The sequence below is a fragment of the Larimichthys crocea genome, chromosome XI, assembly GCF_000972845.2.
Source record: "Larimichthys crocea isolate SSNF chromosome XI, L_crocea_2.0, whole genome shotgun sequence".
NCBI lineage: Eukaryota > Metazoa > Chordata > Actinopteri > Sciaenidae > Larimichthys > Larimichthys crocea.
Window position 1 is genome coordinate 7,150,075 of NC_040021.1, and position 27,972 is coordinate 7,178,046.

The 27,972-nt window shown below is 40.9% G+C and overlaps 1 protein-coding gene across 2 annotated transcripts; it reads left to right on the top strand.

Moving 5' to 3' along the window:
- The first annotated feature begins 4,429 nt into the window (after positions 1-4,429).
- kif3ca (kinesin family member 3Ca) lies at positions 4,430-27,897 on the top strand. 2 transcript variants are annotated; one of them, XM_019266523.2, is made up of 9 exons: positions 4,430-6,410; positions 18,910-19,011; positions 19,324-19,446; positions 19,619-19,627; positions 21,901-22,019; positions 23,242-23,358; positions 23,569-23,677; positions 24,415-24,548; positions 24,890-27,897. In XM_019266523.2, exons 1-9 carry the CDS (start codon positions 4,995-4,997, stop codon positions 24,975-24,977), a joined length of 2,217 nt encoding a protein of 738 aa, XP_019122068.1. In that variant the 5' UTR covers positions 4,430-4,994; the 3' UTR covers positions 24,978-27,897. The 2 variants fall into 2 exon arrangements, with proteins under 2 accessions (XP_019122068.1, XP_010738232.2); XM_010739930.3 differs by lacking the exon at positions 19,619-19,627 and having other exon boundaries at positions 24,890-25,022.
- The last annotated feature ends 75 nt before the right edge of the window (positions 27,898-27,972 follow it).

The window sequence follows — 27,972 nt, forward strand, 5'->3', positions numbered from 1 at the left end:
GGCTTGCTCCCACAATCCAAAGACATGCATTTTATAGGTTAATTTGCGACTTTATTATTCCCTGAAGATGTTTATATGAGGGTGTGAATAGTTGTTTTCTTTATGTGTTGGGCTGTTCAGGGTATCCAGGGTGTCTCTTGATAACTCTGATAAAAGAGTGGTTACAAAAAATGGATGTATGGATGGACTAGTGCGTGGGATTTAGTTGCATCTAGCAGTGTAGCTGCTGATTGCAATCCCCTTGGCTCATCTTCTGCTTCCTGGAGAAATTACTATGGCCACCAAACAGAAAGGCCCTGTCTTGAGTCAATGTTTAGTTTGTGAGTTCTGTGGCTACTGTAGCTTCAACATAGCGGACTCTGGCAGAAACTGTAGATATAAAAGGCTTACTAAGCCAGCTTATGTATTCTCTCGGGACCACGAATGTCTGTATTTCAAGACAATCCATTCAGTTGTTGATGAAAGTTTAGAACCACACGACAGCATCACCAAAAGGAGAAAAAGAAAAGCCATGTAAACCAGCTCGTGCAAAGCCTCAAACAGATGGTACAGAGGTTAAAAAGGTGATATAGGGCAGAAGTTTTCATGGAGCTCACATAGTTTCTTGAAGCAGCACTTGAAGGTGTCACTGTCTAAATACAGACCACCTTATTTGTTTTTTTTATTTTTATTTTAGCAAACCTCTCCACTCTGTCTCTTCAACAGTTAAGGAGTCTGCTTTGTTAAGCCAGTAAATCATGTCTTAACACAAAAATCCTCCCAGATCAGGGTGCATTCCTGTATTTTGCTGCATGGGGCCCCCCGAGGGTTCATCTCACACTCTCACGCACAAACAGTCACCACTCAAACTTCTCTGCTGAACATTTAAGGAGGAAGTCTGTCTCCACATGTTTGACAAGCAAACCAGATGTTCTTATGGGATTTTAAAGTTTTTTTATTTGGGGCATTTGAATCAACAATGGAAGGTTGTAAGGTGACAGGAAACAAGGGAAGACAGAGGAGGGGAGGGGGTAACATGTTACTGGGAACTGGGCAACAGTACAGTATCTGGTATGCATGTTGATCACCAGGATGTCCCAAACATGTGTTTAGCTTGAAGAATGTGCTGCTTCCCTAACAGTTAAAACACAGTTTATTCTCTACTAGAGCTAAAAGAAGTATCTGTATGGCCATTGTTAGTTAAACAGATAAATAAATATCATTGATAACATTGATGAGAAGTCCCTAAAATGCTCCAAAAAACAGCTACTTCATGAACTAATATGGATTTAAATTTAGACACAACTGAGATGATGGACTGTGAGAGGGAGCAGGGTCAAGGGTAGAGGGATGAAAATAGATGGATAAGGGTAGAGGGGTGAAGGTGGAAGGATGAAGGGAGGAAGGATGATGGTAGAGGAATGAAGGGATAAGGGTAGAGGGATGGGATGGAGGCTCGAGGGTAGAGGGATAGAGAGAGGAAGGATGAGGTGCAAGGGATGTAGGGATGAAAGAATGAAGGAGGTAAGGGATGAAGAGATGAGGGTCGAAGGATGAGGAGCTAGGGATGAAGGGATGGTAGAGGGTTGAAGGGATGAGGGTCGAGGGATGAGGTGTGCTTAAGTGCTTGAGATGTGGAAATGCAACGAGTTCAAGGCGTGGTCTTTGTTCCTGAACCTCGTTATAAATTTTGGTGAGATAGTTTTGTTATGCACTACGAGGTCAGCAAGGTTTCAATCTCAATCTGTTGATGACAGTTTGAGCTTCATAAAATTATAATGGGATGTTATTTTAGCTATTTTACTGATAATATATCGGCCAAATGATTAATTAATTAATTAATAAAGATTATCAGTTTAATACATAATGCATGTTATCATTAGCAATGTGTGTATATTTACACTTACAAATTTTGCCAAATGTGTTTATTCACAGTAAAACAACTAACAGTACAAATACAATACCAACTTCCTTTCTGTAGAAAGACATCTGAATTTATCTTTCTTTTTTATAATGACATTAGTTTCTTTTTGTTGGGCACTTTCCCTCTAGCATCCTATTTTCAAATCACATGGCCACACAGGAAGTCTACCTTGAACTATGATGTGCACTTCCCTTAGTATGACTCATGCCGGGGGATTTTAAGTTCATACTGTTTGGGTTTATGGGAGTTCCCAGTTTTGCTCTGTGAAACTGAAAAAAAAAAACGCAGCTTAATGTCACTGTCAGTTATTTGTCATTTGTTGTTGTACGTTGTACCTACACTCAGATCAAACATGTTTGAAGAGGTGGTGACATATTAAAGGTGTAAAGTGTTTTCCAGCTTCAAGGGGAATAATGTGACGTGCTGAATTCCCCTCAAGTCTTTCCCTTTTTTCGTCAGTCGAGCTTATGTCAGCATTAATACACAACACTGAAGCAATCGTGTTTGAAATAGGAAGAGGTTTTAGGGAACTGTTTGGAGTTTTAATGGGAATCACCCAGAGATCCAAGATCACCTCCTACATTACACCCTGAAGCCAGCCAACTTCAACTTCACTTTACAAATACAAAAAATGTGAGGAGTTCATAAAATATGATTTGTTATTAATTACAAGCTGAATAAGGGTTCGAGTTAAAAGCTAAAATGGTTCTTCATTTTTTAAATTCTCTTATTGTTTCTCCAAAGAACCTTTTATTATTAGATAAGTTATTACCAGAACTTAGCGTAAATAGTTTTTATCCCTGAGTTCATTCAGGTGCTTTCTCCAAAGAACCAGAACACTTAACATGAACCAATTTTTCTTAGAGTGTAGGATAAATTAATCAATTAGCTGATTAATCTGATTAAACAGAAAATTAATTTGGCAACTATTTTGGTCATTTAAGTAATTTGTCATGTAAGGATTTGAGTTAGTTGCATCACTAGTATATTGTTAAATAGTTCAAAATATAGCCCTAGTTTTAAATCCTGATGAATATATAATAATAAAACAGTTACAGGGCGCAATTTTTCTACATTGAGTACATTTAATACTTGCAGTAACTAAGTAACTTTACAGTGTAGTATTTGTACTTTTAGTGTACGATGTGAATACTTCCTCCACCACTTCCTGAAAGTCATGTTTGCTTACACGGATCTGCTGACCTCCTTTGGTGACATTGACTCTCTGCAGGTCAAAGTATGTTCCACATGTATGTGTCACCAGATGGTGGTGCTGTTGCTTCATGGTTAAATGGTCACAAAACACAATTATTCATTTTACATTTGGCCTTCTTGTCCTCAATTTGTGCCACTCTGGGAGCCCAGTTTACAAGAGCTGGTTGGAAAGAAAAAACAAATTCACCGTGTCCAAGTATGAATCAGGAATAAATCATTATTTTCCTTCACATGCAGAATACAGAAAGTCACCCTCTAAAGATCAAATGTGTGAGGAAACTGATGTAAATCATGTAAGGTTAGTCTCTCTCAGTACAATCCTATAGTAATTAATGATTATATAATGGGTTTATTTTTGATTATCACTGACTCTGGGTCAGTTATACTCAACCTATAGTAATAACAGGAAACACCAGAGCCGATACAAAGCTATTACCCTGAATGGAAAAGTGAAAAATTACAAATATAAATATATAGCCTATAATATAACAACTAGAAAAGCATCAGGGAATTACAACCAGATTGACAGGTCGTTATTATATAGCAAAGTTATTGTAATTAAATTCAAGCTGTCAGGAGATTGTAGATATTTAAATATTAAGATATTGTAATATTATAGATATTACATCTAAATTAAATGCATGTAATTGTAAGGTCACCATGTCATAGAGTTTACACATATGAATGGATGGATTGAAAGACAATATTGTATTTACTTTACTCCTATATTGCATTTATTTGATAAATAATAAAAGACATCAAAATATGAATCGAATCACCTAATAAATTATGATATATTATTATTACTCATTAAGTTCATCATTAAAGTGATGTACACATTAATGCATCAGCAATACATGATACAATACATGCTTCCTCCACTGAAAACAGTCTTTATACATGTCAAGTGTTTCTGTATATTGTAAACATCTAGTATTTTGAGTAAGAGCCATTTTGGCATGAAATAGTAAGGTCAACTCAGGTGTGTCCAATGATACTAATTAACATCTGCGTACTATTTCATGTGGAAATGGCTGTTGATTACTTTATATACATGAAGTTGGTAGTTGGTGTATAACTATGATTAAATACCTCTAACAGTGTGGACACCAACAGTTTAAAAATACATAAAATATTCCAGTTTATTCATCAGCTGAACAAAATGCGCCCAGTTGAGGAGTTGGTGGCACTGAGATGAAACTCCAACTCCCATGGTGCTTTGTTCCGCTCCGCAGTGATGTGGGGTGTGGTGGTAGAATGACTGTGTGTGTGTATGTGTGTGTGCATATATGTGTGTGAGTGTGAGTGTGTGTGTGTGTGTGTTGCGTACCGGAGGGGTGCTCTGTCTCTACACACACACACACACACACCGACAGCCGCAAATCCACTTCGGAGCATCAATGAGCGGAGGACGGGAAGATGCGGACAGCAGCGGTCTGTGGCGGATCTACCGGGGCGTGTAAAAGCAGGACTACATGAGTGTACATGAGATATCTGAATGCTTGTATTGTCGGCATTGTTGGATTTTTTTTTCTGGACGTGTATCGAGACTGCAATGGAGCGTCGATCCAACGCGTGAGATCTGCTGACCGTCTATTTGTAAGCTCATATTAGAGACAATAAGCGAAGGAAATTAGCCATTAGACACAGTGGCATCTCATCATTTGTGCTGGTTATTACAGGAGTCGGTGTTATTAGTCTATTTTCCTTGAATATGATCAAGAAGCCATACTGAATTTGTTATTAATGGTAAAGAAAAATCAATGGTTACACAATTCATAGGCAGACAGGAGACTGAGGCATCATAAAGGGTCCCAGCTTGGTTTTATTTAGATTATATAAATTATTTGTTATATTATTATAAGAGAAGGCAGTCATGTCAAAGAATAAGAGCAGTGAGTCAGTGAAGGTGGTAGTTCGATGCCGCCCTTTGAACCGGAAAGAGGAGTCCAATGGGCCTGCAGGGGGCATCGTCCAGATGGATCTCCGGCTCGGGCAGGTAATCCTCAGAAACCCTCGAGCACCAGCCAGTGATCCTCAGAAGACGTTCACATTTGATGCAGTTTATGATGCAAGCTCCAAACAACGAGACCTCTACGATGAAAGTGTGCGGCCGCTGATAGACTCAGTGCTCGCAGGGTTCAATGGCACCATATTCGCATACGGGCAGACTGGGACTGGGAAGACATACACCATGCAAGGGGCATGGATGGATCCAGAGAAACGGGGTGTGATCCCCAACGCCTTTGACCACATCTTCACGCACATCTCCCGCTCACAGTCTGATAAGCAGTACCTCGTGCGGGCGTCGTACCTTGAGATCTACCTGGAGGAGGTTAGGGATCTCCTCGATCCCAAACACGGCAGTGCCAGAGCCCTGGAGCTCCGGGAGAGTCCAGAATCTGGAGTGTATGTGCGTGACCTTACGTCATGTGTCTGCAAGAGCATCAAGGAGATTGAGGAGGTGATGAACATGGGCAACCAGGCAAGGGCGGTTGGGGCGACAGACATGAACGAACACTCGTCTCGGTCCCATGCCCTGTTTTTGATCACGGTTGAGTGCAGTCAACCTGGACCAGATGGGAGGAAACACATCCGGGTCGGCCGCCTCAACCTGGTGGATCTGGCTGGCAGTGAGCGCCAAGCCAAGACAGGCGTCCAGGGAGAGCGCCTGAAAGAGGCTGCCAAGATCAACCTTTCATTGTCAGCGTTGGGGAATGTGATCTCAGCGCTGGCCGACGGACGTAGCAGCCATGTGCCGTACCGGGACTCCAAGCTGACCCGGCTGTTGCAGGACTCTTTGGGAGGGAATGCAAAGACTGTCATGGTGGCCACCTTAGGCCCCTCTTCCCTGCACTACGACGAGACCCTCACCACCCTCCGCTACGCCAACCGAGCCAAGAACATCCAGAACCAGCCCAGAGTCAACGAGGATCCCAAGGATGCTCTGCTGCGTGAGTTCCAGATGGAGATCGCTCGCCTCAGGGCTCAGCTAAACCACAGGAAGTGGAGGAGCAAACAAAAGAAGGAGCAGGTGGACGGCGAGGCCTGGGAGAGAGACGAAGATGAAGAGTCAGAGGGTGAGGAGGAGGAGGAGGAGGTCGTGGAGAAGGATGCGGAGGAGTATGTGAAGCTGGAGGAGCAACGGTTGGAGATGGAGAAGGAGGCCATCAAAGGAGATCAATTCATGTTGGCCGAGGAGAAGCAAAGGCTCCTGGGAGAGAAGGAGAGGATGATGGGAGATCTGAGGAAGGAGCAGGAAGCTACAGCACAGCTGACCGCCAAGTACAAGGTGAGAATCCAGTTGATTCATTCATAAACAGTCCACACAATCCAAGAAGTCAGATTAAGGACATGCGGTCCGTGGGATTATCATGTGTGATAATCTGATGATCTGTTAGTAAAGGACATTACGGACAGTAACAATGGGAGCCTCATATCTAATTACATCTCAATGTGTGCGTGAGTGCATGTGTGTATCATTACAAACAAACCATGACCTTAAGTGTGTGACTGTTGATATCAGAGATTAATGAAAAGGATAAAAGGACCCTCGAGCAATTGAGTAATGTACTATATGACTACATTTCCCATAATGCCAAGAGTGTCTCAATAGTGATGTGTTCCACTGCAAGTCAGAAGTCGATGGTTCAAAATGGGTTTTCCCATTTCTGATCCAAAGGTGTCCCAGTGAATCTGCTCGTGAAACAATGGACCCCGGCACCAAATATTTGTATGTCAGGTCTCTGAACTGCAAAATTATCTGGTTAGTCCTGTCTAGTCATGGAGCACAGTATGGAGTGTGTACAGGTAGCTGGAGAGGTGCCAGCTTACCTCTAGGGCACTGCTGAGGTGCCTTCAAGCGAGGTACTGAACCCCCAGCTGCCTCCAGGACGCCACTATAAATTCATACAACCTTTGGTGGTTGTATTTTGGGCCTTTTTGTTTATACATAAAGGAATGGGTGTTGAGTTGGTTGTATTCAGGCAACCTGCTAGGTTAGGATTACCAATGTTTGACTAAATTGTTTTATTTGTGGGTCATGTCTAAATGGTAACAATAAATTCTTAGAAACTCAGATTTCCACTTCAAGATATTGTTATCTCACCAAGTTTGAAGCTCATCTACAGTCATATGAGGAGAAAATCAGCCTGATAAAGCCTTTAAGGAGTCAGGTGGCGTACTATAATTAGATGAATGGATCATATGCAGGACTTTCACCCAAAAGACTGGGGTTTGTGTCCTGTGTGAAACCAATAGCTGATGTTGGCTTTTTTATTTTTAGACTATGTTGACTTATTAGTTTTCAGTCATAGGTCATTAGATTTAACTGCTTGGTTAGGTTCAGGAAAAAAAGACAAATATCACAAGACCTTCACAAATCTAGACACAATAAAGTGTCAATTTGTGAAATGTAGTTTAAAATCTTCACAGTTTTCATCGTTATTAAACAGCACAGGTCAGGTCAGATGTCTTGATCATATTCCACATAATCTCTTTTTCAGTCTAAATGGGTCATGTATTAGTGTTGTCAGTTAGGTCAGTTCAGCAGTTACACTTTGGGCCAAAAAGTGGTCATCGTTCCTACATGATCCTGACATGGACAAAAGAGTGACAGATAATCAAAAGCAATATATATTCTGTTCACATGATTCAAAGTCACTGTTTGTATGTGCGACGTATAGAGACCAGGCTGTTTATTTCTGCTGTGAATTTGGACATTTTAACATGAGGGCTTATGGGGACTGACTTATTCTGTAGCCAGCCTCAAGTGGACGTTTGAGGAACTGCAGTTTTTGGCACTTCAGCATTGGCTTCACTTCAAGGATTCAAGGATTCAAGGATTCAAGGAGTTTTATTTGTCATTGCAACACATGTAAACATGGGATGGAACGAAATTGGTTTCCCCTGGTCCTGGAGCAGCCCAATATCAAATATAAAATAAAATATATATATACATATATATATATAGAACATAAAATATAAAAAGTAAAGGCAAATTTAAATTTAAGAAAAGTATATACAATAAATAGAAAAACAGAAAACTTGAGACAGATGCAGTGTTTTATGACCACCAAGCCATCAAAATGACGGGAGCAAAACTCTCAGGGTTTTACACTGAAATTGTAAATTTGTCTGCAACAAATGACTCTAGTCATGTGACGGTGAATATCACCAGTAAACACTTTTATATACATATTATATTTCCAGCACTGGTGGTTCCGACGACTGGCATGTTTTGTTCTCCATAGTCCGGTCGGGTGTCACATGTCGAGACAGGAACTGGTGACCATTGCAGCTTAAAATGTCAGTTCTCTCTTTGCCCTATACGCTTCACACACCAACACACACAGGCATCAATCAAAGACTGAGTCAGAGCTGTATTAATTACTTGCTCTGATTCATGGGCATATCTAGTCAATAAGTCACCCATGCGGAATGACTGAATGATTGCACTCTATAATACTGAAGCTATAGATGGGACCATCAAACAGGAGACGGTGCTGGATCAGCTTACTGAGCCTGAGGCCCTAATGTGAGGAAATGAGAGGAGGAAAAAGATATTTTCAGTGTCCCGTGTACAGGAACAATAGGAAGGAATGTTGAGGTTGTCCTTAAAAGAAAATATCCCAGTTAGTTTTGTGTTTTTCCTGTTGTCAGTTGGTAATGTTCGGTGTATTTTTCCCTCCAGAGGCCCTTTAACAACTCCCAGAGCAGAGGTGTGATGCATTCAGCTGAGGGTAATATGGAGTCTGTGTAGGTGGATAGCAACAGGAGAGGTGTAATAATAGATTTTCCAGTTACAGTTATACTCATGTCTCAAAACACGACATGCAGTGTGGCTATCAAAGCTGTTGTTAGTGAACAAATTGATCTGTTTGCTCTCTTGGATCTCTTCCAGGTAGGGCAGAACGTTTGAGATCAGTCCAAAAAAATAAAAAGAATAATCATAATACTGATATTATTTGACATTGTGACGATAAATGTATGCAACATTTTCCTTTTGATAGAGAAAAAACTCATTTTAAATGACATTTTTACTTTGGAAAGCATTTAAAAACTCTTCTATACATTAGGTGCACTTCCATTTTCCCTATGTGACATCATATTGTCACCATTTAGCACATTATCTGTGCTGTTTGACAGGCAATTCTCTGTTCAGTCAGTCAATATTTGTAAAGTTGATTAATGTGAAGGATTCATTTGGTTTGGAACAGATTAAGATAACGTGGTATAGCTCCTTTTTAATAAAATGACACATTACATTACTCCACCTAGCCTGGGTTGTATACTATTTAATTTGTACACTGTGTCAAAAAAAAAAATTCTAAAAATCTTAAATTGGCAGAAATACTTGTGCCACTGTAGAGTCAACTCATTTATAAGAGTGGTGTAAGCACTCTCTACTTCTTGCCTCATCTTTAGTGGCACTTTTTCTTTCTGCACAAAAGGTCTGGGAAAGTCCCATGAGGCTGAGCTAATGTAAATCCTGCTTCCATGAGCGTTTCCTTGTGAAGCATCTCATATTTCTCCTCATCACCTTCAAAGCACCGTGGGGCTAATACTGTTTTGTGCTAACGTATGAAATCTGTGATCACAGCAGCACAGTCAGAGGGTCTTTGCCACTGTTTGTGTGTGTATGTGTTTGAGAGGAGGAAGATGATTAGCTACAAGAAGTATTTCCTGCCTCTGATGCATCAGACTGAAGCTACAAAATGTTTGTCATGCAAGATAGTGTTAATTAGACAAGTCAGGCAGACAAGTCATTTTTATATGATTAAGACGTGTAAAAGGGTCCCTTTATGTCTGTTTGAAATCTTCAGGTCAGTGCTGTTGTCTGTTAATTCTCTTAAACAGTTTTCAAATATTGGATTCTGGGTCTTTTCTTGGTTTAGGAGGAACTCTGGTTGATTTTTTTGTTTTTATTTCCACAGAGAATTGGCCCAATGTTGACATTACGTCATGTCAAGCTATTTCCTATATAAAAAGAGTAAAACTAGACTGAGTTAAAATTCTCCTGAAGCCTCAAAAATGAGAATGCAGTACAGCCAGACCACATTAGCAGAAACACAGAAGAGCAGATGAAGAAATAAGCTGATGGAAAGATCATAACTAAAGCAGTAACTCAACACTTTGACACTTTGATGGCATTGATCAGGGAAGATTTTCATTTCAAATATTTTTAAATCAATTTGCAACTAAAAATGTCAAACTTTTGCTGATTCAAGCTTTTCCAATTGTGACGATTTGCTGCTTTGTAGTCTTAGTATTTGCCAGTATATCGAAAATCTTTGGCTTTTAGTCGGCTCAGGAAAATTGTGATTGTTATTTTTCACTCACAAGGTTCAATAGATCAAACAATTCATCCATAATAACAGAAATTGTTGGTTTCATCCCTGTAAATATTGTTAATAATTTTGATTGATGACAAATCAGTAGAACTTCCTCAACACTGCATATAATTTCACAGCAAAACATTCGTGTTTAAGAAGTATTTATGTTATTGAATCAGTAAAGTAATAATTCAGCAATTTCCACAGCTTGTTTTTCATGATGATGAAAAACAATAATCAATAATTTATCTGGCTTTTTTTTGTTCCCATGACATCACTCTAGATCATGTAACATTTGCAGTCTGATCAATTGAAACCCAGCTTTCCTCTGATTGGCCGGGACAGATATTAACCAACCAATCACAGAATGTGACCTACAGGTTCCATTTTTCTCTCTGCTCTGATAACCAGTGGGAGAGAGGTTGCTAGGCAGGGAGAGACTTGGAGAAAGACAGAGAGAGACGGAGAGAGAGAGAGAGAGACGTGGAAATATGGTGGAGACAAGCTCAGAAATAACCAATTATAGATAAAATCAGATTAAAGTGCAGTTGGGTCTCTTCCTCCCTCTTCCTCTCTTCATACACACACACACAACAAATGTAAGTAGGTCAGGGACCGGCCTTGTGAAAGTATGTTGGGTCAGCTGGTGTTTCTGCAGGGGGCTGTCAGCTAACTGGCCTCCAAGGTGTGGCAGTCCATCTGTGGATTGTGCTGTAATGTCGGTGTGACTGTTATTTAAGCTGCTGGAAGTGCCACCGGCTTTGATTTACATGATTGCACACAACTGTAACTGTGGAGTATTCACAGGCAAAGTAACAATACCGCACTGTAAAAATACTGCAGGTCCATCCATCCCGTTATCTGTAACCGCTTGTCCTCATCAGGGTCGCGCTGGGGCTGGACAGCTGACATTAGGCATGAGGCACAGTACATCCTGAACAAGTTGCCAGCTCATCACAGGGCTGACATGGAGACAAACAACCGCCTACAGACAATTTAGAGTTTTACCTCTTAACCTGCATGTCTTTGGACTGTAGGAGGAAGCTGAAAACAGCCGGCTGGGAGGTTTGAACTGGGAAACTCCTTGCTGTAAGGAGATAGTGCTCATGACTGGACTATTGTCCTTTGCTGTGTGTTGTCTCCTCTCTCTCTGCTTTGTTGTCTGTCTTTGAATTCAAATTGTAGTGCAGCCAAGGGACAATATCAGGACTGCCAACATGGCGGCAGCAAGAGCCACCACACTCTGTCATAGATACGATGTCCGTTCTTTATACCGTCAGTGACTGCGACACATCCTGTTTCTTAGCGTCTTGTAGCAGCAATAATAATTTCAAATAATACGTTAAGATGTGACCTGATAAGGTGTCATACTCCTATAAATATTAGTATTTTTAAAAACTTACAGTATCATGTAAATATTTCCTGTTTGGAATGAGTTATTAACATGCTATCACAGCATAAATTGGTGTGCATGAGTTAAGAATACCCAAAGGAGAGCTCAGTAACATCCAGCAGCTTCATAACATGTCTCTGGAGTCACACAGCTTGTGTTGTTATGAAACAGGTATCAGTACAGTCACTGTGGAGAGCTTCACGCTGAGCAGCAGGTCCTCATAAGGAGGCTGCTGTGTCCGTCCCTCCAGTGAACTATAATTAGATCCACTTTTCTGGGTCACAACTGTAACATCTCCCTTCTTCTTACTGTCTCTCTGTACTGCACGTCACATGCCTGTCTCTATCTTAAAGTAGCAGCAGGTGTTCCCGTTTAAAACACAAGTTATTTAAAGAACAATGCTTTAGTCATTTTGCGCAATTCCCTGAAAAACAGCACGGGCAATTTGATGCTTCATACGTTAAAAGTCATCGCTAGATCAAGTTGTAAGTTTTTATTTACGGTAACAAGAAAATTATGTCGAGCACAAACAGCTCTGGAGTGCGTGACTAATAAAGTCTAAAAGAACTATAAATAAAAAAACTGTGTGTGTGTGAAGTCTGTGTGGGAAAATACTGAGCTGTTCCTCTGCTTTTCTTTTGATCTTTCGACTTCTTTTGTATGAAGCCAAACATAGATGTTGTATTGTGGGGCTTTAGAGCAAACAGAGGAGGGTAACTTGTCCTGGAGCAGGATTATAAATGAATCTTTCAGATGAAAAACAAATACATACTCTCTTTTTTTTTTTAAACCATGAATGCATCTTTGGAGTCTTTGTTGTCCATTATGGTCTTTCCGACATCCTGCCAGATGAAGTTTAGCCCGTCGGAACGAGTGGTCAACAACAATGCCCCGCTGCCTCATGGGAAAAATATCGTCAGCGTAGCACAAAAAACGACATACATGCTCACACTGTACACACACTGTGCTTACATGTTGGCTTCATACAGAAGACATCCATTAGGGGTCTATTTTAGACACACATACACACACATACATGCATAGCATTATGGATAGAAAGACTGTTTCCTGTTTATATAGCTGCCTTCCTGTCTAATTAGAGGAGGAAAAGGTCTGAACAGAGAGAGGGAGGCCTGTGTGTGTGTCCGTGTCTGTGTATTCGTGTCCGTGTGTGTGCATGTGTGTGCAGGCTAATGAACAGAGAGAGGCTCATCGCTGCTTTCCATCTTTCAGCATGGAAGGCTGCATCACTGAAATATTGATGTCCGTGTGTATGTGTTTGTGTGTGTTTGTGTGTGTGTGTGTGTGTGTGTGTGTGTGTGTGTGTGTGTGTGTGTGTGTGTGTGTGTGTGTGTTCATGGGTATTGAGTCGTGGAGAAAGTAAAGTCACTTCTTAAACACCACACACTTCTCTGTCTCTCACACAAGTAGGAGACAAACAGACAGATAAATGTCTGCAGGTAAAAAATAAAATATTAAATATGTTTGTCTTATACGGCATTATATATTTTACTAATGTAACCACTGTAGATTCATAAAATATACAAAGAATTAACATTTGAATAATTAATTGAATCATTTTAAAGCCAGCATTGTGTAACTTTTCTCTCTTAAATTAACAGATTTTAAATCATGTTGACGCCTACATTACCCACAATGCCACAACCAACAAAATAAGTCATATGAAGCCGTATTCTGTGTCATTCTGGCAGGATTAAAGGGATGGTTTTCAGTTTAATCTGGGGTTTCTGGTTTTATGTTGTGATCTGCTGGCTGAGTCGTTTTTTTTAAGGCCTGCTGATGTCATCAGCGTGTGTGTAAGAAACTACCCATTCATTTGCAGTGTAGTGGAAGAGGCCAGAGATGGAATGTGGAGTCAGAAATATATTTGTCAAACATTTGTTCCACCATTTCAATCATTTATTTTTAGATCTAAAATGTGAAGAATGTGAAGTCTGATTCAGGGTATTTTTTATTGGGGGGGACAATTCATGTTTTTCAGAAATTGGGGGGGACATGTCTCCTCCGGGATCTGCACCCATGTGTGTGTCACTTATTGGATCTCTCATGTGTTTAGCAGATGACTGACAGTGAGTGAATGGTAATAAGATTGGCTCCTTAAGTGGTTTAAACATCGACCAGGACTGATGTGAACCAGAATCTCAGCGATTCTCTGACCTCTGTTTATCATTAATGCTCTGTCTTTTTACTTCTTCTGTCTCTTCCCAGCAAAGATTTCTGTCTCTCCGCATGAAAACACAAGAGCCGCTGTCGTCACATTGTATTTATAACCCGGTCGCTCCCAGCAGGCCCTCGGCCTCGCTGTGATTGGCTGGCTGATGCAGATGTGCCAGCACAATAGGCAACATTTAGCATTCTCTTCACTTTCCCATCAGGAAATCACATCAGTCACAGCCAAAACAATTTGAGCATGTAGTCATGGGCAGATTATACATATGCACAGGCTGGTACACACATTCAGCTCCAGGAAAATGTGATTTCAGAGATGATTCAGTGGAGTATTTTTATTTATTTTTTGCTGTTTTTAGCGGCCATCCTGCACACTCATACATTTTTAATGCATAAATATGTATCATCCCACTATATCTGTACTGATATGCGAGTATATTATATACAAGAGCACTGATGGTTAAAGTGCACTGCCATGATGACTGCCTGAACAAGAGAAAACATCTTGATGGCTACTTTCCACTGTGGTCTTACAACATACACCACAAACCATAACACCAGGCAAACACACTGTACTGTACATACAACAATGGAGGGTCTAAACTTGCATGTTCCTGTTTACGTCCCAGCTCATGTGGGGAGAAGAAGTAACATAAAAACAGCTGGTAAAACAAAGTTATTTATTTCTTGGAATATGAATTAATAAGCAAAAAGAATGGAGGTAGACTGCAAAGGGAGTGAGGGTGAGTCAATGCAAACCAACAAATTAAATAACTAAATGAAATTTAAATGAAACCTCACTATCTAACTAGTATTGAATAAACAGCATCCTTAATCCAAGTGCTTCTAACGTCTCAGTGCATCTCCCTCTGTATGTGCAAGTCAGTAAAATAAACTAGATCTAGCCTGGTCCCCAGATAGCGCGTTAACACTTACAATTAATTCACAAGTGTAATACAAAGGTGCAAAACAAGCTGCACCGACCGTCAGGTGATTCCATCTTAAGTAACGTTGATTTCTTCAAATTGGATCCCGCGGATTGTCTCCATGTCACCAGAAGAGATGACGCAGGTGGCTACACCTCATTTAGCTGGGACCAATGTGACCACACACCTAGCTTCACATGGAACTGCTCAAACGACAAGACAAGCCAACCAAAATGTCTGACCGCCACAAATCCTACCATCCAATCCAGTAGTTGATCGTTCAGGCGGTAAGTCATGGGTCAAACTGTACATCAACGACAATTGATTCAGACTCTAAAATCAGTCGGGGCGACCGGTTCAGGGTTAAAATCGTGCTCAAACCGCACAGCGCCTAAACACCCTAACAATCTTCTTCTAGGTTTGTCCACAGCACCCACTATAGTGTCGAAGAGAAATGGCAACTCCTGCATGGTCGAGATATGAACACAATAAATGTTGTGGCACACACACACATTGTAACGTATTGAGTCTGCTTTAGATGCAGGAGGGTTTATAATGACATGATGAAGATGCTGAAGCTTCACTGCGACCTTCAGAGAGAACGTCAGACATACTGACTGCATCTTTGTGTGTGTGTGTGTGTGTGTGTATTAGAGAGACCTTCCCATGCCTGGAAACAGAATGATGAATCGAATGACAAGCAAATCGTCTCTCATGTGACTGAAGGTCATTTGGACTCGTTACTGACTCATCACTCCCCTCCTGCTCTTCTTCCTCCTCCTCCTCCTCCTCTCATGTCTTCCTTTCATCTTGTTACATCAGCTCAGATGTGAAACAGTTTGACATGAACATTTAAAACGTGATGCTCTTGGGAAGCTGCCACGGGAACTCATGACACCATGACGGTGGTAAATTTCAGGATAATTTCATTTCAGGATTGACAGTGAACTGAAACGTTAAAGTAAAGGATTAGGTTTGAGATAGAACGTTCACTTTTGACCTTGTTACATTTAGTAGTTAGTCAGTAGCTGTTCTAAAGCTTTCAATCATATTACATGATCTTCCTCAGCAGGAGGAATTCACCCAGTTATGGAAATATAAATATTTCTTAGCACTCAACGGACTTCTCCTCCACGTTGGTTTCAGCACAGTATTTGGAAACACCACCACAAGGTTCATGTAGTAGTTATTCTGCAGACTATACTCCATATTTTAAATTCTAAACATTTTGGAAACGGTCACATTCACCGCTTGCCCTGCTCTGGTTCTAGCACAACACCGTCTCCTCTCCCCGTCAGTATTCTCCTACACATTTGGAAGCTGAGGGTGAGGGAAGGGTTATTCAGTTGACCACTAGATGCTACACACTGGACCTTTTAAACATGTGTTATAAACTTGATTACAACGACATTTCATTATTGACAGTGTGATTTCACATGATTTCAGCAAGGAGTGGGAGATCGCTGACAAAGTATCCTGATGAACTTTAAGGGGAATAAACATTGCAGTTAGTTAATTGGATGTTGCTACATTTGTAGATTGGTGTAATTGGGTAAATAGGGGGCGTGGGCGTTTTCTTGACTAGATAATAACCAGGGGCGGACTGGCTATCTGTGTGATCTGGAGAATCACAGAACGGGAGTTTCCCCGGTGGATCAGTGAGCAACAGTACAACTATCAAGATACAGATTAGAATGGGGCAGAAGTGGTAGAAGAAGAAAGCGTGACCTAAGAGGCCCATGGTGAAGCGGAAACGGCCCTTGAAAGGCTGGTCCAAGCCAAAAGATTTAAAAAAATTAGTTTTGCTTTTGCTCTCCACTAGACCAGTTTCATACACTCCAGCCATTCTTGTCATTACAATGACAGGAACCTCAGTCAGTACTAAATCTGCTTTTTAAATCTGAAGCAATGTTGTCTTTTCCCTCTATTTTCTCTTCAGAGTACACTAGAATACCTCATTTATGTGTTAAAATCACATTTTTAGTCCCTACAGGTCTTTAGTTCTCAAGTATGGTCTGTTTAAGTGAGAGAGCTGGGTCTGTGTGACCGGGAGGGGGATGCTTGTCAGGTGGGTGGCTGTAATGTGACAAAATTATTTGTCTAGCTTAAAGCATTTAGGCTAGTTTGGCTGTAAAAACATCAGTATTGTGTATGGACTAAGGCCAGACAGCGCTTAGTGGCATTAGCCAATAGTGACAGCATCCCAGTCAGGTACTAAATTCCCGGGCCGCTTTTTTACCCCAGTCCGCCCCTGATAATAACACAATGTGTGCCTGGTGGAGAAACACTGAAACACTGAGTTAAAGTGTCAAGTTTTCCATTTAAGTCAATTGAAAAGTCTGCATTATTATAAAAGCTGGACTGTAAAGCACTTTAATCCATCTAACCAGCTCTATCAGAGGGAAGAGCGATGGGACGCATGAGAGAGGAGAAAACCCTGACATGAATCAGGCCTTTAATGAAGCTGAAAGAATATGACAAAACACAAAGAGCAGCAAACCAGGCAGTCACACACACACACACACACACACACACACACACACACACACACACACACACACACACACACACACACACACACACACACACATATAACACAAAGACAGCTCAAAACAAAGAGGCTTTCTGTAAAGACCTGCTGCAGACGCATCCTCTCTGAAGGACTCCACTGTACTCCCTGCATGAGTTTGAGTGTGTGTTTTGTGCTGTAATAAAGAATGTATAGGCTACACACAGTTGACACACACACACACACACACACTGTCTTTTTGTATAAAGTCCTGAGGTTGGAATGTGGCCAATACAAAATGGCCGTGGCCCCTGCCCGCCCTTCTTGGGCCCCTTTTTTCACTCTCATGTTTTTTACATTTCCTTCTCTCCTATCCTGTCTCTTGTCGCTCTCTCTCTCTTTCTGATTCTCTGTGTTCATTTTAAATTCCTGAGGCTTCCCGGGCCTTTATCGAAGCTACGCAAACCAAAGGCATGAAATGATAATGACTCTTCATCAGTTAACACGCATATTTAAAACAAATCTGCAGCTCCTCGAAAGTATAAAGGCACTAAAAAGCCTGCAAAGTCAAAACAATTCTTCATACTTATTTTAAATCATGGAAAACTTTGAATACAGACTTTATTAATCTGAATACACGTGCCAGATACTGTCAAGAGTCTACAGCTATGCCAGTGGCTCTGTGAGGCTGTGGCACAACAGTGCTGTGTTCAGCAGCTGTGACCTTAAACATGTTCACCGTCTTAGTTTAGCGTGTCAGCATGCTTACATTTGCTGATTAGCACGAGGCTGTAGAGTATTGGATAAGATGAAATTGTGACCATATAATGAGGTTAAGAGAATGCCAAAGTCATGAAACTTTATCCTAATGGGAACATAAACGTCTGTACAAAATGTCATAACAATCCAATAAATGAGTTACTGTGGTAATCGGACGTCATTCAACAAGAAGGTTAATACCATATTCTACTTTATAAAAGCGCACTGTGTCATCTCTTGCTGATCGACTTTTGAATGTGATTCAGGCTGAAATCTGAAGCACTGCATCGTTTTAGCAGAGCTCAGCTTGTTGTGGCATGGTGTCATCATGGGGAGGCTGAGCTGCCCACTTCCAGCGCCATCTGCTTCATCAGCACAATGTCTGCACTGACTGCAGCTCCAACACACACAAAGATTTAACTGTTAGATGTCCAGACGGACTTAGTTTGACCTCAAGAAACTCAATCCTTGTCATTGAGGCAAACGTTTAGACACAATCTCTCAGAGCCACAGTATATCTGTGTTACCGGATCATAATTTTAGATACAATTTGAATGATGATGAGCCTTTGATCGGTCTACGCAAAGCTACTGTGATCTAAAAGCTTTGTAAGAAAAACACAGGAATGCACTGTAATCTAATGCTCGATTGACTAAAATCTTCTTTTGTTTTTGTCTCAGGCGATGGAGAGCAAGCTGCTGGTTGGTGGAAAGAACATCATCGATCACACCAATGAGCAGCAGAAGATGCTGGAGATGAAAAGACAGGAGATTGCTGAGCAGGTAAACCTGTGTGTGTCTCAGTGTGTGTTTATAGAGATATAAAGCACAGTAAACTGCATTTACTTAGGATATTTGTTTGTTGTTGCTCCTGGTCCTTAAATACTGAGATTAATATTGAGAAATTGAGAAAATATATACATTGTTTGTTTGTGTTGGAAGTTAGACAGTTTTTCTTCAACTAAAGTTTAGATGCAGTTTTCTAACCATAAATTCTGAACAGCTGTTAGTTATAAAGAAGAGGAAACTCTGAACTGTCATTACTGTGGTATCGAGTCAACAATCGTCTGGTGACATTTTAATCTTTACCTTCAGTCTCGTAACGAGAGAGAGATTCAGCAGCAGATGCTGGTCCAGGATGATGAGACGCTGGAGCTGAGAGAGACTTTCACGTCTCTGCAACAGGAAGTGGAGGCCAAGACCAAGAAACTCAAGAAGGTAAACAAATGCACATCTTTCATAAATAGAATAAAGACATATTTCTACATGCACACATATATACACACCTTTCTTTTTGTTCCTAATGTCAGTATATCCCTCTTTACCCCTTTGACCCCTGACCTGGATCCTAATGACCCCCTGCCTCGGACACATGCTCCGTAAATCTCAGTACCTCAAGGTTTGTCCTGCCGTCCCCCTCCTCTTTCTTGGACCTCCCTCTCTCCGTCCATCACCTTTTATCTTGGGCCTCTTAACGCTTGCCCCGCTAACCATCACAATCTGTTTTCCCTTCCTCGTCAAATCGCTCAGGATCTCCCAGTAACTCACTCCTAAACCCCCCCAGTGCAAACCCTGAAACAGCAACTCTGAGTCTTGCAAACAACCTCCCTGCTCCTCTTGCTTCCCGATCCGTTTGCACGGCCAGCAGGACTAACCCCAAACAAACCCATTGTGTGAGTGCAGATGACCGTGTGATTAATGATCCCGTGCTGATACATGCACTCGTGCCATATTCCCTTTTCTCACTGCATGGTGCCGTCTCCCTAAGGAAATGAAGGAGGATTAAGATTGGAAGTTTTTCACACTGTGATCTCAGAGCCTCTGAAGCTCAGACAAACCTTTAAGTCAACAGTCAACACTGGTTTCTGCAGAACTTTTTGCAGTTGGAACAGAGCAGTTCATAATCGTCAGGGAGCATTTGTAAAGTCGGATGTATAGTTAGCAACAGAGCTTACGTATGTAGCCTCTGCAGGCTATGCATCCTATCCTCCACACCAGGGCTGCAAATATACCATGAACTGTGATTGGTCTGCAGTGCTGGAGGAGATTGTTGATAGCGAAACAACATTAAAGGCGTCCTGTGGAGTCGTTTTACCAATAATAGTGCCAGAAGCAATTTTTCTATGAACACGATCCACTGATGTGTAGGTGGCCGTAACGTACCAGCAAAGGCAGATGAATAAAAAGACTTCCAGCTAGTAAACAGGGATGTAAACAATGCAGGTTTGAAAAGCTTTGTGAATGTTTCATGAAGAAAGAAATACTTACTTATACTTATAAATACAACACATTTGCTGGACTTCAAGGATGCACATAATTCAACAAACTGATCCCGAACAGAGATGTGTTTGTTTATAAGAAAACTCCACAGGACAGCTTTAAACAATTTGAAGAAAAGGCTTCAATAACACAGCCGTAACCACCACTGCTGCAAACCTGCTGCTCACCATGATTGCTGCTCTCGATGACAATGAATTAAAGACCATAAAAAGCAACAATTGTACAGAAATAGCCTCCAAGTCTGTCGAAAAACAAGGGATTGTCATGGTTTAGTTAAAAAAAGCCAACTTAAATGCAAATGGAATGGTGCAATGAAAGAAAAGGTAAAAAAAAACGCCGGACTGGAGAACAGATGCAGACGACCCAACAACTGAAAGAAAGAAAACACATAGTCATATTAAAATGACCTCCTATGTCCTTTCCTAAACATTTTTCCTTGACCTGTCTGGTTGTGAGTGACTGAACGATGCGTCACTTTTTTGTTCTAACGTGTGGCGGCATTACCTCCTTTCCTTTCGCAAAGGATGGTCCGGTGTAAGGAGAGGAACGAAAGGAAGCACAAAAAGACAATTCAACTGCACCCGTACACTGAATACAGGAGAACTAATGAACTAATTTAACAGGTGGTACAGAAAACAGGCAGGAAAAAGACAAAGACAGGAAGGAAAGTAATACCTGAGACACCAGAGGAAAGACTCTTTCAACATAAAACAGGAAATACTAAACCAGAAACCCAAAACCATGACAGAACTTTCTAATCAGAGCTCTGTTTTACAAAGTGAATGAAAGAAAGTGCAGTGACTACCTGATCTAGTTTTACGGCAGCAATTTCACAGATGAAATCCTGAAACTGAACCCTTTGCTTCAAGTATAAATTCAGTGGCTCTGATGTTTTTTAGTTGATAGTAAACTCTGAATAAATAAGTTGCTTACAGTGTGAATGCAAGGACAGATATTTTTGAACCCCTCAGAGGAGTTTCCTTGAGTAAATGCAGCATCATGTTCATGCATATGAAGTTTTTGCCACACTGCCGTACGTAGTTTAAAATGCTGTGTTTGTGCACAGAGTTTGCAAACTGCAGTGTCATCTTTCAGGCTACTACACCACTACACCACAGCTAAAGTCAGGATTAGCCTACTTGTTTAAAGCCCATGCAGTAAAAGAATGAACAGTGCGAAAGCTCGGGAGGAAAGAGGAGGAATGAGCTGAAGAGAGGGAGGGCTGCCATGTTGCCATGCTCCTATACTGGCTGCCCATTTCTCCAGACACCAGTGCCTCCAGTGCTGTTGCTATGGGCAACCAAGCTGGGGTGAGTCGGAGAGTTCATCAGCGACCGTCTCTCCCTCCTAACCGTCTCTCTGTTTCTCCCTCTCTCTCTCCTCTCCTCGTAGCTGTATGCCAAGCTCCAGTGCATCAAAGCGGAGATCAAGGACGTGAACGACGAGCACGTGAGGAGCCGACAGGAGCTGGAACAAACTCAGAACGAGCTCACCAGAGAGCTCAAGTTCAAGTGAGTCGAGCAAACGTCCAGAGGAGAGAGACGGCAGAGTCAGCAGATATGCTGGGACGCTTCAGCAAACACAGAGCGCACTCACATCAGATGCTTTGTAGGGATTTAATTATTATCCGAGATAAGAGATGTTAAGATAATCGATAAAATCTGTCAGTGGGAACCTGACTGTCAGATACAAAACTGAATTCTTGCAACGTTTATTTAACTACTCTACAATACTTCATATACGTATATGCCAACTAGAATTTTATTTAAATAACCAAAAACATGATCTGCATGTTTGTTTTCACGTTTTCTCGTTCATTGTTTTTGTGCAAATGAAGAATCTTTTTTCCCAAATTGACATTTTAGACAGTGAAGACACAGGTAAACTCGAGAGACATATTCATATTTTGACATTGCAGCATGAGACTCAGTAAACATACATTTAAATTAACCCATAACATAAATCTGGATTTTAATTAAACCTGTGCAAAGAAATTAAACATGCCAAGATCTTTACAAATAGAAAACTATATAAAGAAATAAGAAATAAAACTACAAATAGAGATTTAAAAAAACGATATGGCACCACCATTTTGTTCACATAGGGTTGTTGTCTGTCTTAACACCTTAATCTACACTGTCAAAAGTTAGTCCATCACGTAGTAAACATTTTTACTCTGCTAACTGGAACACACATTTCTCTTCTTCTCTTTCTTTTGACTTAACAAAAGGCTCCAGTCCAACAATAGACCTTTTTCATAGCAGCCATCTTGACAGTAAACACAGGTGCTACCGATGACACTAATTCAGGTTCAGCTGCTGTGGTGCACGTTGGCTCACTGGAAATGTTCTGTTGCCATAAATGGGTCAGAACCTTAATTAGCATTGACCTGCATTGACCCCAATATTTCATGTCAAAATAGCTGCTGTGAAAAAGGTCTATTAACTGATCTACTGCGGCTCATTGTACCTCATTTGTATCTTTTTGGACAAAAGTCCAATGAGCAAATGTTAATTTTTTAATGAGTTTATGTTTGGACAGGTTGTATTGATTGAGAGAAATTGAGGAATTGATTGAATTGAAAGTTTACAGGTCTGATTTTAAAGATATTACGACGTTGCAGAAAGCACGACTGAACAACCTGATGGTTCATTCTCTTAGGTTTCTGCAGGATAGAGACCTGAAGTGACTTCAAACTAAGCCTTTGCAATGCTGTGTGTTGCGTTCGTGCAGGTATCTGATCATAGAGAACTTCATCCCTCCAGAGGAGAAGAATAAGATCATGAACAGACTGACCTTTGATCCTGAGGAGGATCAGTGGAAGTTTCAGCCTCTCGTTCCTGCTGAAAGGTTAGTGTTAGGATGTTCCTGCTCTGGCCATCCATTGAGTCAGGGTTCATGATGTTTTGACCTCCAACACTCACTGCGTCAGTCGCTTTTCTTCTCTTGTCTCTGTCCTGTCATCCTTCACTGCTACATATCTTCTCTTAAGCTTCAAGAACATTGGTTATTCTAATTGATTTTTTGGGGGGTTGATCCCTCCTCCCTCCGTCTATTCAGGAAATCCTCCCAGATGAAGAAAAGACCGACATCTGCAGTTGGTTACAAACGGCCAATCAGCCAGTACGCCAGGGTTGCCATAGCGATGGGAGCTCACTCCAGATACAGGGTAAGTGTGTGTTTGTGTGTGTGTGGTTTTACAAGAAGATGTCTGTTAAATGGGAAGTCGAGAAGCCACTTTAAAGGCTTAACACCTTTGTCCAGAGTTTAGTTAAAGGAACAGTCCACCAAAAGACTCCCCCACATGGGGGCAATGCAGCAATCTGTAAATGGACTGTACTTATATGGCGCCTTTCTAGTCTTCCGACCACTCAAAGCGCTTTACAGGACATATCTCATTCACCCATTCACACACATTCATACACTGATGGCATTGGTTGCCATGCAAGGTGCCAAGAGCTCATCAGTTTGAGGAGCTAACCATTCAAACACATTTACACACCGATGGCACAGCCTTCGGGAGCAATTTGAGGTTCAGTATCTTGCCCAAAGACAGACTGGAGGGGACTGAACCGCCGATCATCTGATTAGTGGACGACCCGCTCTACCTACAAGCCACAGCCTCCCCATAAAACACAACAACCTTATAAAGTCGATCATATACACATCCATGTTTCTGTCCACCAGATGAATTCTCTTGTGGCTCGGTTTTGGTCTCCACTGGCTACTGAGGGAAATATCTGGCTTTTTAGCTGCTAAATGCTCCACTGTGCTCACCAATTAGTTGCTAACTTTGTTGTTTTTGTGGTAAAAACAAAACAAAGCCAGAATTTTTCTGTAATAAATACGGTAAAGCCATATAATTGTGGCTTACCTAATTTCAATAAAATATCTGTGTGTATGCAGGCTGAGAACATCATGTTTCTGGAGCTCGACATGACTCCTCCGAACACCGCCACACTGGAGGCAGAGCCAAACCAAAGTCACTCTCTGGACAACTCGCCCAACAAGGACAGAGGCGTCCGTAAATCTCGATCCTGGTGAGCCTGATCAATATTTTTTCTGGTATTAGGCTTCCAGTGTACAACTTTACCTGGAGTGGTGGCTTTACTTTGTATGTAGGAAACCTGTTGTGTCTGTCTGTCTTGTGTAAATGGTTTAGAGTCAATGCATCTCTAAATGGGATTATTCAGGATTAGCCACGCCCTCTTTAGGCGGGCCTAATCTGATGGTTTATCTCACATTTGCTCAGAAGCCTGTAATCTCAGTGTTGCTAGATGATCTTATTAACCTGTGTCTAAGTTGTATGTGAAGCTGGAGATTATACATTATCCATACTTTGATTTTAATCTCTGCTACTTCTTCTTTGTTTGTTTTGCAGGTGTCAGACTCCAAAATCCCTCACTTCCTCTTCTTCTAACGTTTCCTTGGCCGCCTGTCACACTGCCACACCCATGGCAGCACAGTAAAGCTTTTTTTTTTTTCATTATTAATTTTACTCTTACACTTCCTCTTCTTCTTTTACTCTTCCTCTTTTTGGCCAGTGAACCTCTACTCAATGAGGCCTATACAGCTGGGACACAAACACAACACCATCATCATCTATGCTGGCTACATTCAAGAGCAGTTAAGGAAGCGATCTCGTGACAGGAAGGTGAACCTCTCAAACACTATAAAACATCAGTTCCTCCTGGTGTACGGATGTAAGGATCCACCAGAACCTCTTCTTCCTTGCATGTTTGCCTCGGATCATCCTTTTAAACCACTGGCTGCAGTGCTGGACTGTGTGTGTGTGTTATCTGTATATACAGGGCTGTATGACTGTGAACAATACAGATCCGAAGGCTCACAAACTGCTTGAATTGCGTGTAAGATATCAGTGTAAATATTTCCTGTATTTGGGGTTTTTCGGGGCACGTTTTCTGTGTAAAAAGGTAGAGACAGGCTTAGAGAGAGATGAGAGTTTATGTTCCTGTTGGCTGTTGTAATTGAGCACAGTGGAAAATAATGATGTTGGTCAGACGAGGTACTCTCAAACCTGAATGATGACCTTTTATCAAATCTGTTGTCTCGCATTATTCATCTGTTCTGCCACAGTGTCTGAAATTAAAAGCAATGCCTTAAAATAATCTCATTAAAATGTAAATAGTGTGGCATGTCACATTTCCAAAAATCAATGTAACTCCTTTAGATCAATGTCTAAGGTTAATTAAACAATTAGTAACCATAGTAACAACAGTACAGTACTAAGTGAGTTTACTTACGGAAACTTGAAACTCAAAGTCTACGTACTAGCTATCTTACTAGCTCAGAAAAAGCTGGAAACCAGAGCTACAGTTACTGAATTAACCAACTCCCAACGCTACCAGTTAACTTACTGGTGAAACTATGTCAACTGACCTGAACAAAATATTATGATTTAAACGGAAACAACTTTTGACCTTTTGCATGTAGGGCCACTTAATCAAATCTTTAAAAATAATGGACTCATTGGAGAAGGCGACTCTCTGCTTTACCTCGACCTTTCATATATCAAGACATTTTGTCATGCCACAGATTTGGGGGGTCCATTTTTGTCTGAATGATGATACAAAACTGGTTGGTATCCTTGGTCCCTTATCTACCTTATATGATGATGATGATGATGATGACAAAAGCTTAATTTCCACAGCATTTAAACATTCAGGTTGGACATACAGCACAGTAGTTGTTTAACATACTGTTGGCCTATGTACAGTAAAATTTACATTATTACACCTGTTCACAGGTTCACTGTCAAAGTCGAAGCTGAAGTGTACCTTGTTTAGACAGCAGTCTGTAGTCAGGTGTGTACAGTTTAGTGTCACAGGGTTCTTTACCTGCTAGAGGTTAAGAGGAGCAGACGGTGGGGGTCGGGCTGCCTAATTATCACTGTATTATTGATGCCAGAGATCCAGTTACAGATGAACCCCACTGATAGGTATACCTTTACAAGTGTATAGAAACAACATTTATTACCAATGTCGATGCAAATATGGATGTTTTTAACCATTTTTACAATACTTGATACATTATATTGCCCCCTTTTAGGTAGAAAATTGAATTGAATAGAATAAAAATTGCTTGGTTTGTTTAACCAATGGTCCAAAATCCAAAGAATTTCAGTTTATAGTGATATTAAACAGAGACGAAACAGAGCAAATCCTCATATTTGAGAAGCTGAAACCAGAAAATGTTTGGCATTGAGGCTCTGTTCACACTCAGCAATAGAGTGTAGGCTACTAAAATGATCTGTCATTAAAAATATCAGAGGGATAAAATGGCGAAAATGCTGTTTTCAGTTATAAATAGTTATATATAGTTGTTATAAATCTGTGTCAACCTACCTCCTCCACTGTCTTAACAATTTACAGATGCACACATGAGGATTTTATGTGTAACCTCTGGTATCCAAGTTTATTTTTTTTTTTAAACGTGACATTAAATGCTTCGTGGCATTAATGGAAAATGTTCATGTTTGTGCTGTTTAACGAAGGTTAGAATTCATGCAACAATACCTTTAATTAAGTTACCACCAAATGGAAGTGTATAACTGTAAGTTGGGTTGAGTATCTGTAAGTGGCAACCAGCCACAGAGGTTGTGGCTCAGCGTCACAGTTTTTGAGTTTCAAACCGAGTCTTTAGAAACATGTCTATGAAAATCTGTTGTACATTTATTTTGAAATGTTTCTAAGCATGAGATAGTCTACCAGGCCACATTTCAGGGCGCCATTCGTCAGATCAAGACGTTTAAATATTGATTTTTACGAAACTATTCCAAAAACAGCTCCTTTAAATGTTATCTGGGTAACGCAGCATCAGTGGCCTCAAAATATCCATGAATTATGGGTCTAAAAATAGGGCAGACAGTGATGCAAGGATGAACGTGATTGGGTTAAATAATTTAGGAACTATGGAAAAACAACCAGTTAGCACCAGTCTTGCCTCTTAATGTTTCTCATTTATAAACATTTTAGTCTGTAAAATCGTTCATGTACGTCTCCCATCTGTGTCAGGGCTGTATATAACATTGTGAATGTGTATTTGTGTGTGTGTGTGCGTGTGTGTGTGTGTGTGTGATGGCTGTGGGGGTTGTGGGGGATGGAGGGAGGATGAGAGGGAGGATGGTAGACGGACAGATGCAGGGTTTCCAAAGACAATCAGGAAGTGAGGAACGATTGTGGAGGAGGAGGAGGTGGTTACTGAGCCTGTTTCCATGGTAACCTGCCAGTAAAGGGTATTGGAATGGGGATGGGGTTTCTTTTCTGTGTATCTATATGTATGTATGTAATGTATGTAACCAGACGGGCTGAGCTCATGTCTGGCTGACAAAAAAAATTAAATAAAAATTAATAAATCAAATAAAGAGACCGTCACAGACACTGACTGGTCGATCAGCCACGTTTGTTTCAGGTTATTGTGTGTGTTTATGTGTGTGTACTCAAT